The 12,475-nt window shown below is 36.1% G+C and overlaps 1 protein-coding gene across 3 annotated transcripts in view; it reads right to left on the reverse strand.

Annotated features, from left to right (window-relative positions):
- LOC115210857 (prolyl endopeptidase) overlaps positions 1-12,475 on the reverse strand; it is a 43,531-nt gene that overhangs the window by 11,307 nt on the left and 19,749 nt on the right. Inside the window, exons 4-10 of one of the 3 annotated variants that reach the window (XM_029779613.2) lie at positions 11,972-12,140; positions 10,513-10,614; positions 10,139-10,278; positions 4,232-4,347; positions 3,770-3,819; positions 1,995-2,090; positions 1,795-1,899 (exon numbers count right to left, since the gene is read on the reverse strand). In XM_029779613.2, the coding sequence (XP_029635473.1) occupies positions 1,795-1,899; positions 1,995-2,090; positions 3,770-3,819; positions 4,232-4,347; positions 10,139-10,278; positions 10,513-10,614; positions 11,972-12,140 (778 nt within the window). Of the gene's footprint in view, positions 1-1,794; positions 1,900-1,994; positions 2,091-3,769; positions 3,820-4,231; positions 4,348-6,725; positions 8,220-10,138; positions 10,279-10,512; positions 10,615-11,971; positions 12,141-12,475 lie in introns of those variants that run through there. The other 2 variants (XR_004998856.1, XM_036502419.1) reach the window with 2 other exon arrangements.

Here is a 12,475-nt window from a genome sequence, read left to right on the forward strand (position 1 = left end):
ATAAATTATACACTGGAGTAAAACTAACCTGGTTCTTTTATGGCAGAACCAAATCTTTGCTCTTGTTTCTATATCATTAAATAGCCACAGTGTTTGTTTTCTTTCTTTAATCAGTTAAATAAAACATTGCTTTATCTGGTTACTACAAGTTATTGAAGAATACTAATTAATACTTCAACTGACAGTAGTTAGTCTCCAGCTGTAAAACAGAGACTCAATAACATATATGTCTAACACATGCAGGCATAGAAAAATAGATGTAAAAATGAATGGATGAAACGAATATACATCAGCAACATTGCTTAATGCCTGTTTTTCCATATTGGTTTGGGGTGGACAGTTTAACATGAATCAGTGAGCAGGAGGACTGCACTGAGCTCCAATCTCTGCTTTGGCATAGTCTCTACAGCCAAATGCCCTTCCTAACACCAACCACTATACAGAGTGTAGAATGTGTATTCTCCATGCCACTGACACTAGTGAGAACAAGTAACTAGCAAGTCAAAACCCCTCAACTGGGAAGTGGGTATGGTACTGAAGCTGGTGAAAGTGTTACATCATCATCGTTTAACGTCTGCTTTCCATGTTGGCATGGGTTGGACGATTTGACTGAGGACTGGCGAACCAGATGGCTGTGCCAGGCTCCAATCTGATCTAGTAGTTTCTACAGTTGGATACCCTTCCTAATGCCAACCACTCCAAGAGTGTAGTGAGTGATTTTATGTGCCACTGGCATGAGGGCCAGTCTGGCGGTACTGGCAACGGCCACGCTCAAAATGGTGTTTTTTACATGTCACCTGCACGGGAGTCAGACCAGCGGCACTGGCAACGACCTCGCTTGAATGTTTTGTTCCCATGCAACCGGCACAAGTGCCAGTATGGCGACACTGGTAACAATCACGCTCAAATGGTGCTTTTTACATGCAACCGGCACGGAAGCCAGACAGCTGTTCTGGCAGTTATCCCGTTCGGATGGAGCTGTTAGTGCTCCACTGGCATGGGTGCCAGTCATCGAATTTGGTTACACTGTGTAACAATTTTTGTTTTTTGGTAGCAACTGTTATTTCCTATTTGCTTGCCCCTAGAAAGTATGGAAAATGGCTAATATTTCCTTCAAACTTGTGCTTTTGTTACGTTCATTCAAACCCCAAAGAATCCTTCTCATCACATGCTCCCCCACTACTCCTGCTCATTTTCAGAGATGCACATTTTGTCAGCCACTAAGGGACATCCTTAAGGTGGTTACAGTCAAGCAGCTGATAAGCAAATCTGCGGTATTGAGCAGAATATTTGCTATAATGATATTTCAGCTTCAGCAACTCAGTGCTGAATCTGTCAGAAATGTAATTGAAATCCAACTCAGAAGATAAAGACAGACAAAATGTGTGTGTATGTGTGTGTAAATATATATATATATATATATATATATGAATACATGGGTACAGGATGTCACCACCAACTGTGTAAACAACAAAAACAAGTTAAACATGCAAACGAGAAAAAAAAATGGTAAAGAGGACAAGTAAGCACAGAGAACAACCAACCCTTCATCAGTTGTCGGCTGTCTACTCCTCATTTCCATCATTCAACAACAATACGAGTCTTCAAAGACAGTTGCTCTCATAAATTCCAAAATAAAATTTAGGATTTATGGATGGTCAAAGTTGAGAACAAAAACATGACAGTGGAGACATACAAGGAAACTGAACAAAAACAAACATGGAGGGTTGTTAGACCAGAATGAGAGGTGCGTGTATATATGCGTCTGTGTGTGTGCGTAATTAAATTAATTACCTTGACATCTTTTAAATAACAAAGTACAAGTTTATTGTGGTTGACACAGGAAGCCCATTCCAAAACGGCATTTTTATCTTCTTCAACGAGAGTCTTCCAATTTTTCTGTGAAAGCAAAATAGGAATACTTTAGAATATACAAAGTCACATAAGTGAAAGAGAGAGAGACAGTATGTGTGATTCAGTGAAATCATAATTACCGGGTCAGGATTTTGGAAGTCAATATTAATAATTTTGTACTTTGGTGCGTTCAAGTTGGTGAGGAACGTAAAGACACTGCCTTCATTGGTGATATACTGTAATAGACAAAAAAAAAAAAAAGTCATAAGAAATTCATAAACCAATATTTTGTTATGTGGAACAACACTTTATAGAGTAAAATACTTGACAAGGTGAAGGTGAGAGAGTATAGGTAGCCCAGAGTGGCAAAGTTTTCAGCGAGAGAAATCAAAGACTAGGTACTGATTATTTTCTTTATTGCCCACAAGGGGCTAAACACAGAGGGAACAGACAAAGGGATTAAGTCGATTACATAGACCCCAGTGCGTAGCTGGTACTTAATTTATCGACCCCGAAAGGATGAAAGGCAAAGTCAACCTCGCCGGAATTTGAACTCAGAACGTAAAACACGAAATACCTGTTTCTTTAATACCCACAAGAGGCTAAACACAGAGAGGACAAACAAGGACAGACAAACAGATTAAGTCGATTATATCGACCCCAGTGTGTAAGTGGTACTTATTTAATCGACTCCAAAAGGATGAAAGGCAAAGTGGACGTCATTTGAACTCAGAACACAGCAGCAGACGAAATACTGCTAAGCATTTTGCCCGGCGTGCTAACGATTCTGCCAGCTTGCTGCCTTATATTTTTTTTTTTTTCCTTCAGAAATAGCAGCCAAAATGAGGGTTCCATAACGATCAAACGGTAATTCCGTATTCATCATGAGAAGACTAGGTACTGATTATTAATAGAAACCAATTTGCTTTCACTTTATCCTTTTGGCATTTAAACCAGCCAATTCCAGCCCAAAAATATTCTACTTGTTTTATGTTCAAACCAACTAGATCTGGTCTCTCATATCTACCATCTATCCTACAATGTCATTCTAAACATAAACAATCACTGTATTCTCAAAAATAGGATTAATTCAAAATAGTGCAAATAAATAAGCATTACATTTGATAGAGTAATCTGAATGTCAAAAGGCTATGACAAGTTTTCTTGACAAATACACAAATGTTATAATTCTCCTTTACCACCACCATAGAGGTACAGCTCATGAGGGAGCCTCTATGCAGTTGTGTAATCAGTGAGAAAAGCAACCAGAATCTCCTTGGAATCACACCTTATTCTTATTTCTTTACTGCCCACAAGGGGCTAAACACAGAGGGGACAAACAAGAACAGACAAATGGATTATGCTGATTATATCGACCCCAGTGCATAACTGGTACTTATTTATTCGGCCCCCAAAAGGATGAAAGGTAAAGTCGACCTCAGCAGAATTTGAACTCAGAACATAGTGGCAGATGAAATACCTATTTCTTTACTACCCACAAGGGGCTAAACACAGAAAGGACAAACAAGGACAGATAAACAGATTAAGTCAATTATATTGACCCCAGTGCGTAACTGGTACTTATTTAATCGATCCCGGAAGGATGACAGGCAAAGTCGACCTCAGCGGAATTTGAACTCAGAACACAGCGGCAGACAAAATACTGCTAAGCACCTTGCCCAACGTGCTAACGCTTCTGCCAGCTCGCCGTCTTCACACTTATTCTGTTACACAAAAACAGAAATTAATACAGCGTAGAAAAGTGAACATTAGATAAATAGAAAACCATAACTACGTAAATATGGTAGTCCTAGTTTATTGTGACAGCAAATATACAGTACAGGAAAAACTAATTTGAAGGTAGTCTTGTGAGAATGAAGATATTACAAGGAAAAAAATATAAGGACATAGTTACCTCATACTGGGCATCGAAGTTGTCAATAAGCTTCACATATGGAAGGTTTTCTGAAATAAGCATTTAAATGTTAGCAATTATGCAAAATAGCCTTATGGAATTAATTATTTATAAACTATCCACCCAACCAACCAATGATCCATCTACCCATCTATACATACATACATTTTCTTTTTACTGAAACTGGAAATTTATCTTGTCAAGTTTCAAGTCAAAGTGATCTTCAGGCATGTATGGTGATCTCACCTGAAGATCACCATAGCATGAAACTCAAATCGCAAGACAAACATCTAATTTCAGTTTCAATAAAAAAACATATCCTCTACAACTGTAATTGATATCATGAATGTGTTGCAATCATTTACTTAGTGGATCCTTTTTACAAACAACTGTTACTGCAATAGAAAAACATTTGCTATTTCTTTCTTCAAATTACATAAAGAGAATAACAAAATAGTTTACCTGTAATGCCATTAGGAAGTTTGTCAAGTTCAACATAAAACAATCGGTTGACTGGATCACATCCTTCATTAGGAGACAGCAGGAGATATTTGCCATCAACACTCACCTCGGCACCTCTGTAGAAAACGAAAACATCAGTACACATGTTATATGTATGTATATGCATGTACATGTACAAATGTAATACAAGTTAAATCCATTAACTGAGATTATGCTTGCAGTTAAAAGACAATAACTCAAGGTGTTTTTGAATCTGGAAGCTGCAAGCAAGGCAGGTAACTCCAATAATATCAGCTAATCAAAATATATTTGAAAATAAAGCTAAGCTGTTTAATCCTTTGATGTTTAAGCCGGCCATATCCGGCCCAAATATCCTACATGCTTTACATTCAAACTGGCCATATCTAGCCCGTCACACCTAACCTATATTGACATTCTAAGAATAAACTATCACACCATTGAAACTTCAAAGCTGTAAGATAATGTATGATTAATTCAAAACAATTTGAGTGAAAAAAGTATTGCATTTAACAGATTAATCTGAACACTAAAAGGTAGGGCTCTATAAAGCCAACTGATGAAAGTAGTTTCAAATCATTCACTTACTCATAAATTAATAATTCAAAGTTGAACACCTACATTTATCAGTTTAAGTATGATTAATCAGGATTCTTGGTTCATTTATAAACAAAACATCACTCGATAATTTTTCTTTTAACGTTTTTTTTTTTTTTCACAGTAGCTACTGTCTTCATCAATCTGCACAGCAAGACTCAGGACAACTCCACTACTTAGTTCAAGACAATGTAGTTGTACCTATTCTTATTATGTGCATAGTTATTCAGTCAACTGTGTTACTGATTGATTCACTCAAGCATGCCACCAAATATGTCATTGGTTACAGGGATAAAGTTTCAATATGGTAAATTCTTTGTTGGTCTCAATGTTGAGCATGATTGTTCAATCAACAGGATTCCAGCTTGTAAAATTAATTATACAAACAGCTGAGTATTTCACAGAGTGTATCTTTAATGCAATTCTCATGCCAAATCAGAGTGATAAGAGAAAACCTTTGAATTACCAAAACAATGGAGAGAAAGAGAGAGATGAGGAGGAGAGAATCAACTCCAGTGCTTGATTAATATTTTATCAACTCTGAAAGGAATGAAGAGCAAAGTTGACCTCCAGGATTTCAACTGAAAATGTAGAGAGCCAGAACAAATATGGCTGCAAGGCATTGTATCTAACCTTCTAATGATTCTGCATATTTGCCACCTTTAAAGTTTCAATACCACACAGAACATATAATCCCACAACAATGAGTTACAACATAAAGTCATGAAGGAAGATGGAAGGAACTTCTCAGTGAAGGATGTTCAAACTGTAGGAACTGCTAATGCAGGAGGAGCAAAAGGAGTTGGCAACATCATTGAACAAAGGCTTGTAAGAAGGAGGAAATGTTCAGGACAAAAACTATATTTGAAAAATGTGAAGAAGTAAAATTGAGTACAACACTCAAAAAATGAAGACAACTATAAGGGTGGAATAAAGATGTAGTTTGTTTGGGTTTGTACAAGATTTCAAAAGTATCTGCAATAGGAGAGACTAAAACGGTAATATGAACCTAAAACAAGGAAGCTAATTAACAGATAGTGTAAAAACAAATAGAAATATGATTGATTAAAAGATAATAGGAAATGGATTTGTTAAAGTCTTTAGCATCTAATGAATTTCATAAAGTAATGTGAATATAAGCAGATGGTGACAAACTTTCACTTTATACACACACATGGATATATACACACACACACACACACACATATATATATATATATTATATATAAATAAAGAGAGAGAGAGAGAGAGAGAGAGTTACGTTCAGTCTGACTGTGCAGCTCTGTAGACGTGTCTTCTACTATTGCCTTGAGCTGACTTTGCCTTGTAAGCAGAATTGGTGAATGGAAACTGCATGGAAAGTGGAAACCCATGATGTGCATATATATAACACATTCACGCGTCTACTATAAAGCCATCTCCCTCTCTACTACACTTCAACTCAGTCAAAGAGTCTTGTCTTGTAAGATACACAACAACATCATTAGTGCCAATACAACAAAAACAGCATCCACTGTACTCTGGATATTTCCACGATTTGTTTAGGTTAGATACAAAGTATTAACCCATCAAACCTACCTCATCCAAGAAATGACTTAAGTAGACTACAGAAAATGACCGAAACAAAATATGATGAAGACTACCCAAAACATATGATTATGATGCTATTGTAGCAATTGATGAAGACAATACACAAAGCTACATAACACGAGTGCAAGGGATAGCTGAAGATCAAATACAAACGAATAATCTAGGACATGTTAGAATGAGACTATTCCAAGACAAATTTGGAAGTGAAAGTGCCAGGGTTTAGAAAGAGCCAGGGAGGTGGAACAGACAGAACAACAGAAAAGTTGCATTTTGAAAATAGAATAACAACCTGTAATTTGGGACGAAGATAGTTTCAGGGATAGAAGCTTTTTCTCCAGACTTCAGATTTCCAAATTGCATATTTCTTTGACCACAATTCACCTGGGCATTAGCTGAACAAGGAGCTGATGAAGTATACTGGCAGTAAGGGTAGCTATAAAAACTTGGATAACCTCCATAGTAAGGGTAGCTATATTGATACCAATACTGAGAGTATGATTGGCCACCCACATGGGGATAGGATGCCGTTTGGTTTGAAAAGAAAGACGAACTTGGCGGGGTAGTATTAAATGTTTGAGGATTAGAAACAGATGTAGGAGATGTGGATGGAGATTGATAATTAGGAGATGTTGAATTGAAACCATCAGAAACTGGTGCCACTGGAGAAGAAGAATAAAAGGACGAAGTTTGTGGTCCTGAATAAGAATAATTCTCTGACTGTTGCCATGATGTAAAGTATGATGTTGTTGGATAACAACTGTTCTGTTGTTGATTAAAGTTTGGGGGCATGTTGTAATTATTTTGTTGTGTGGTTGACAGAAAACCAGTATTGACCGCCTGATACTGGTGGTGGGTCTTGTTTTTATTATGTTGTTGGGAGGGCAGCTCACAATGTGTTGTGGGGCTTGAGTTAGACATGTAACCATTATTTAAATTGTTATGCTGCTCCATAGCTGAATAGTAACCATTGTTTATGTTGTTAGATTGCTTCATAGCTGGGTTGTAGCTATTCTGGTTACAGCCTGATTGCTCTACAGCTAAGTAATTATTGTTGTTATCATTGTTGTTTGACACTCTTGTAGCCAGATAATTGTTATTGTTGGATAACTCAGTTTTTGGGTTAATGCTATTGCTAGATAACCCCATGGCTGGATAATTATAATTGTAGTTACTTCTGCAATTATTAGCTGGGTAGTTAACGCAATTATTGGTGGCAGTGAATTTATAATTATTGTTGTTACTAGGCACACTTTGCTGTGAGTATTTTGCAGAAGATGAAGAGGTTTGCTCCTTTGGACCAGAATATAAACAGTACTGTTGATTATAATAACCAGCAGGGTTTGGTGAATAAGGCCTTCCATTTTGATAACCATGCAATGGTGTCGCCCAACCACAGTTCTGATTATATGGCAAATAATTATTATTTAATTTATTGCAATTTTGTTCAAAATCTGAAGAATTCTGCAAACTAGTATCCTGAGAACAACTTTGCTGACTTTTATTTTTTTGATTTTTCTCCTTTTTTGTTTTATTCTTTTTCCTTTCCAAAGAAGTTTCTTTTACTTTCTGAGAAGTATCTGGTTTCATTAACTGACTTGATGTGCATGAAATACCACCAGATGCTGGAGAAAGAGGATGATATAAGTAAGACGGTGGGGCACAGGCTCCAAAACTTGGCTTCTGCCACTCATTTGCAGCAGCCATTGCTGTGCCAGACATTGTATATGTAGAACCATACGAATTAGAATAATTGTGGTAGGGATTCTGCCACTGGTTGGGATAGCTATAGGAATCAGAGACTTCGGTAGAATGCCTGGATGGAAAAGAGTGAAGTTGTAGGTCAGTAGAACATGCCAAGTTGAAAACTGACCACAGTTAAAGATTGAAATTTATAGAAAATAATATTTAAAAAGAATAAAATATAAGTTTTACATTTAAAAAAATATCATTTGAAAATTTTCAATATATCATCTGAATATATCATTATCTACATCTGTAGAAAAAAATTAACTTCAAATTGAAAGTGGAAAGACTTTCAAACATCTGAAAATGACAGTCATTTGGATTTTGGAAAGATAAGTGGACAACAAGTGGACAAAAGCATTAAAGATCAAAGATAAACAATACAGACATGTAAAGGGTCAACTTCTTTGACACAGTATAATTAATATAACAGTATATGTACAAGCATGGGAAAGGAAACACGAAAAAACATTTAAAAGTAGTTATTTTACTAATTGGTGACCAGATAATGAAGATAGATTTCAAGTTGATATATTTGAAAAAAATGGAAATCAAAGAATAAAACCTATAATGCTTGGCAAAAACTACTTACTCCTACAAACTGCACAGCTTTAATCTAACACAGTAACTCCAGCAAAGCTCATCATCTGAACAGCTCAGCCAACAAGCAAGCTGTCCCACTTGCCAAACTGCAGCTGAAATTTTTGGCCCTTTGCCAAAAGGATCAATAAACTAAGCAGAATGATCTTTAGCTGCACTCCTCAACTATGAAGATTCCACAAGCTAAACAACTGTGAAGAAAACCTCTATGCTACGTCTTTTCACATCCAATTCCACACAGCACACACACTTGATAAACCTCTAAAACAGTCCTTTCCACTCCACTAAGGTCATCATACCTAATGGTTGGTGTAGCAACATCATATTCAACTGTTACAAAGGTATGGTCATATGATTTTTATAGATGAGGATAAAGAAATGTCAACTGCTAAATGTATAAGGAACCTATAGAGGAAGGAGACCCAGAAAGATGTGAGAAGATTACCTCAAAATGTTGAACCTCTCATAGATGAGAAGGGAGGAGATGAATGGTGATATGCTGTAGCTAAAAAGACTCGCCCATCTCATAAAAAATGAGGTACTGTTAAGCCTTCCCCTGCAACTATATCTTCTAACATCCATCCCTCCATCAATATTCTGTGGTACTACTCACTCAGGCGCTGTAAATGTTACCTTTTATGCACCCTATACTTCACATTGTATCCCAACTACTGTCCCTTATCACTTGACCCACTTCTATTTTCATTCCTCAACTTAACCTCTTCCAAACTGATAAGCATTGTGTCCACTACAATCCCATCTTTAATCATTTGTCATCCTCATTTCACTCTAGCACACTTACCTAGCCACCCACCTTTTCTATTCCCTGTCCTTATTCTCTCTCTCTCTCTCTCTCTCTCTCTCATATTCACCTTGTACCTTGACCTTACATCTCTTTTTCTTTCACTTTCTTTCCAGATAGGGAAGCAGTATATTCACCGCTTCAACAAGACACCTGCCCCATCATATTTTCATATCCCTCAATACTATACCCCACTCAGCAGAGAGGTTTCCTCTAGCAAGACTTGGTGACTTCACCAGTGCTGATGCCACAAAAAAAGCAATCTGTACATTCTATGAAATAGAAAGCCATCCAGCAATATAAACCATGCCAAAACAGACATTGTAAGTTAAAGTCAAACTGTCCAACCCATGCTAACATTGAAAAAGGAACATTAAATGATGGTGATGATACATTGTGTAAAAAAAAAAAAAATGACCAAATGGTCAATGAAATGCATGTCATATCTGTTTTATCAGAAATGACCTAGGGCTAAACAGCTATCTAAGAGTTGGATGTCAAATTACAATCAGCATCACTTTAGCCGTTAAATATAAAACCCTCAGCTAACAACTTACATTTTCCATTTCGGCTCATTTTGAAACTGAACTGTCAACAGGTCTTCATCTTGGTCAGTCCCCAACCTATGGTAATATAGCTTATTATACAGATTGGTGGTTGTTTCTGTGCCATCTGATTTGCCTTCAACAGGATATCTCTGCAGAAACGAAAGAGAACAACTGATGAATGTAACAAGAACAGGTCGGTTTTAATAAGAGAATGCATCTATATGTAAATGACAAATTTTAACCAAGGTTCAAGGAATTGTTGTAGAGACATTGTCAGAAATGCTAACCCCAAACACCAAATAAACCTGAGATGAAGATCATTAGATTCTTTATGAAAAAAAACTATTAGAAAAAAAACAAAAAAAAGAAACAATAATACTTACGTTGTAAAACATTCCTTTGTTATCATGAGTCCATGCCATGCTTGAGAATTTCACATGCTTTAGTGTATCAGGAAGATCCTCACCAGATGGAGCTTTTTTGAACTGAAAGAAATAAAAATTCATATACACTTTTTTAATGATTTTAAGCAAATTAATGTATGCAAACTTTTCACTTAGTAATTTGAAATTCATAATATGGCCATTTTCATAAACCAAATTCAAAGTTAAATCAATGCAACAAAAATAATTTTCAACTTATATCAAAATTTCATCTTAAAAATTTCACAAGAAAAATAAATCATGTTTGTCTACATTATTTGTATTATAAATTTACGGTAAAAATATTTCTTTATCTTCACCCGTTTAATACAATAAATGAGTATTGCAGTTAAAAACATTTATGTATTAAGAATCTGGGTACTTTACCAACAGTATATTGGATAAATACTATCCCATAGTGGGTTACACCCATAACCCCTATCTTACTTTGTATTATATATACATATATATACATACACACACACGCATATATACACACACACACATGCATATATATATATATACACACACGCATATATATATATATACACACACGCATATATATATATATACATACACACACGCATATATATATATATACACACACGCATATATATATATATACACACACGCATATACATATATACACACACACGCACATACATATATACACACACACGCACATACATATATATACATACATACATACATACACACATACATATATATATATATATATATATATACTGGAACTGCCTTAAAGCCTTGAAACTCTACTCTCTCCAGTGCCGTTGCGAGTGGTACATTATTTGCACGATATGGAGAATGTACTGCCAGCATTGTCCAAACCTGACCATTAGCTTCAAGGTTCATCCAAAACTGGGACCATGGGCCATACGTCCCCTGCCCAATTCAGGATCACAACATATAGGTACACTGCGACAATTTCTTTTCCTCAACAGGCCCTCCCCAGTTTAACATTGTCCCAAAAGGCAATAAAAAACAATGTTGACCATAAGCAATACTTAAATTTTCTGGGCAAGTACCTGTGACATGTTTCAGTATTATTCTGAACTCGGTGAAGTACAACCTCCCAGTACTTAAATACCCAAATATTCTTCATTGAAGCTATACACCACTAAGGAGGTCAGAATAATATCAAAATGTAGGATTTAATAATACCAAAATATAGGAACATCTGTCTTGGACTAACATTTTCTTTCTTTTTCTCAGTTTTCTTGTAATCTTCTTAATGTTCCATGTAACAATAATTTTATACTAACTTAACTATTCAAATTACAGTCTGTAATTGTCTGTTAAGCTTTCTCCAATTCATGTCTTGCAAGATAAGAAATTACAGAACAAGATTGTTACTAATGTTTGTTCTTCATAAATCCAGGTAAACTTTTCGGATACCAACCTGTATTGTGATCCAGTCTGAACCACATTTACTGAGTCCATAAGCAAAATAGGAACCATCCTCAGAGAAGGCTGTGCCACTGATTGACAGGGTGCCATCTTCAGACAATGAGTTGGGGTCTAGAAACACACGGGGTTCACTTTTCAAGTTATCCTGAACATACAAAACACTAAAAAAGAAAAAAACAAAACAAGAAAATACTAACACCCAATCCTTCATTTTACTTTGATGCACAGTTTTTATGCACAGCTGTGGCTGTATGGTAAGAAGTTTGCCTCCCTAATCCCTTGGTTTTGGGTTCAGTCCCACTGCATAGCACCTTGAGCAAGTGTCTTCTACAATAGAGCCAAGCCAATCAAAAGCCTTGTGAGTAGATTTGGTAGATGAAAACTGAAAGAAGCCTTTTGTGAGTATACGTGTGCATATGTGTGTGTGCATGCATATTACTGTCTCCTTGCCTTGACATCATATGATACAAGTAAACAAATTTATTATCATCATTTC

This window comes from Octopus sinensis, linkage group LG4 (assembly GCF_006345805.1).
Source record: "Octopus sinensis linkage group LG4, ASM634580v1, whole genome shotgun sequence".
NCBI classification, from domain to species: domain Eukaryota; kingdom Metazoa; phylum Mollusca; class Cephalopoda; order Octopoda; family Octopodidae; genus Octopus; species Octopus sinensis.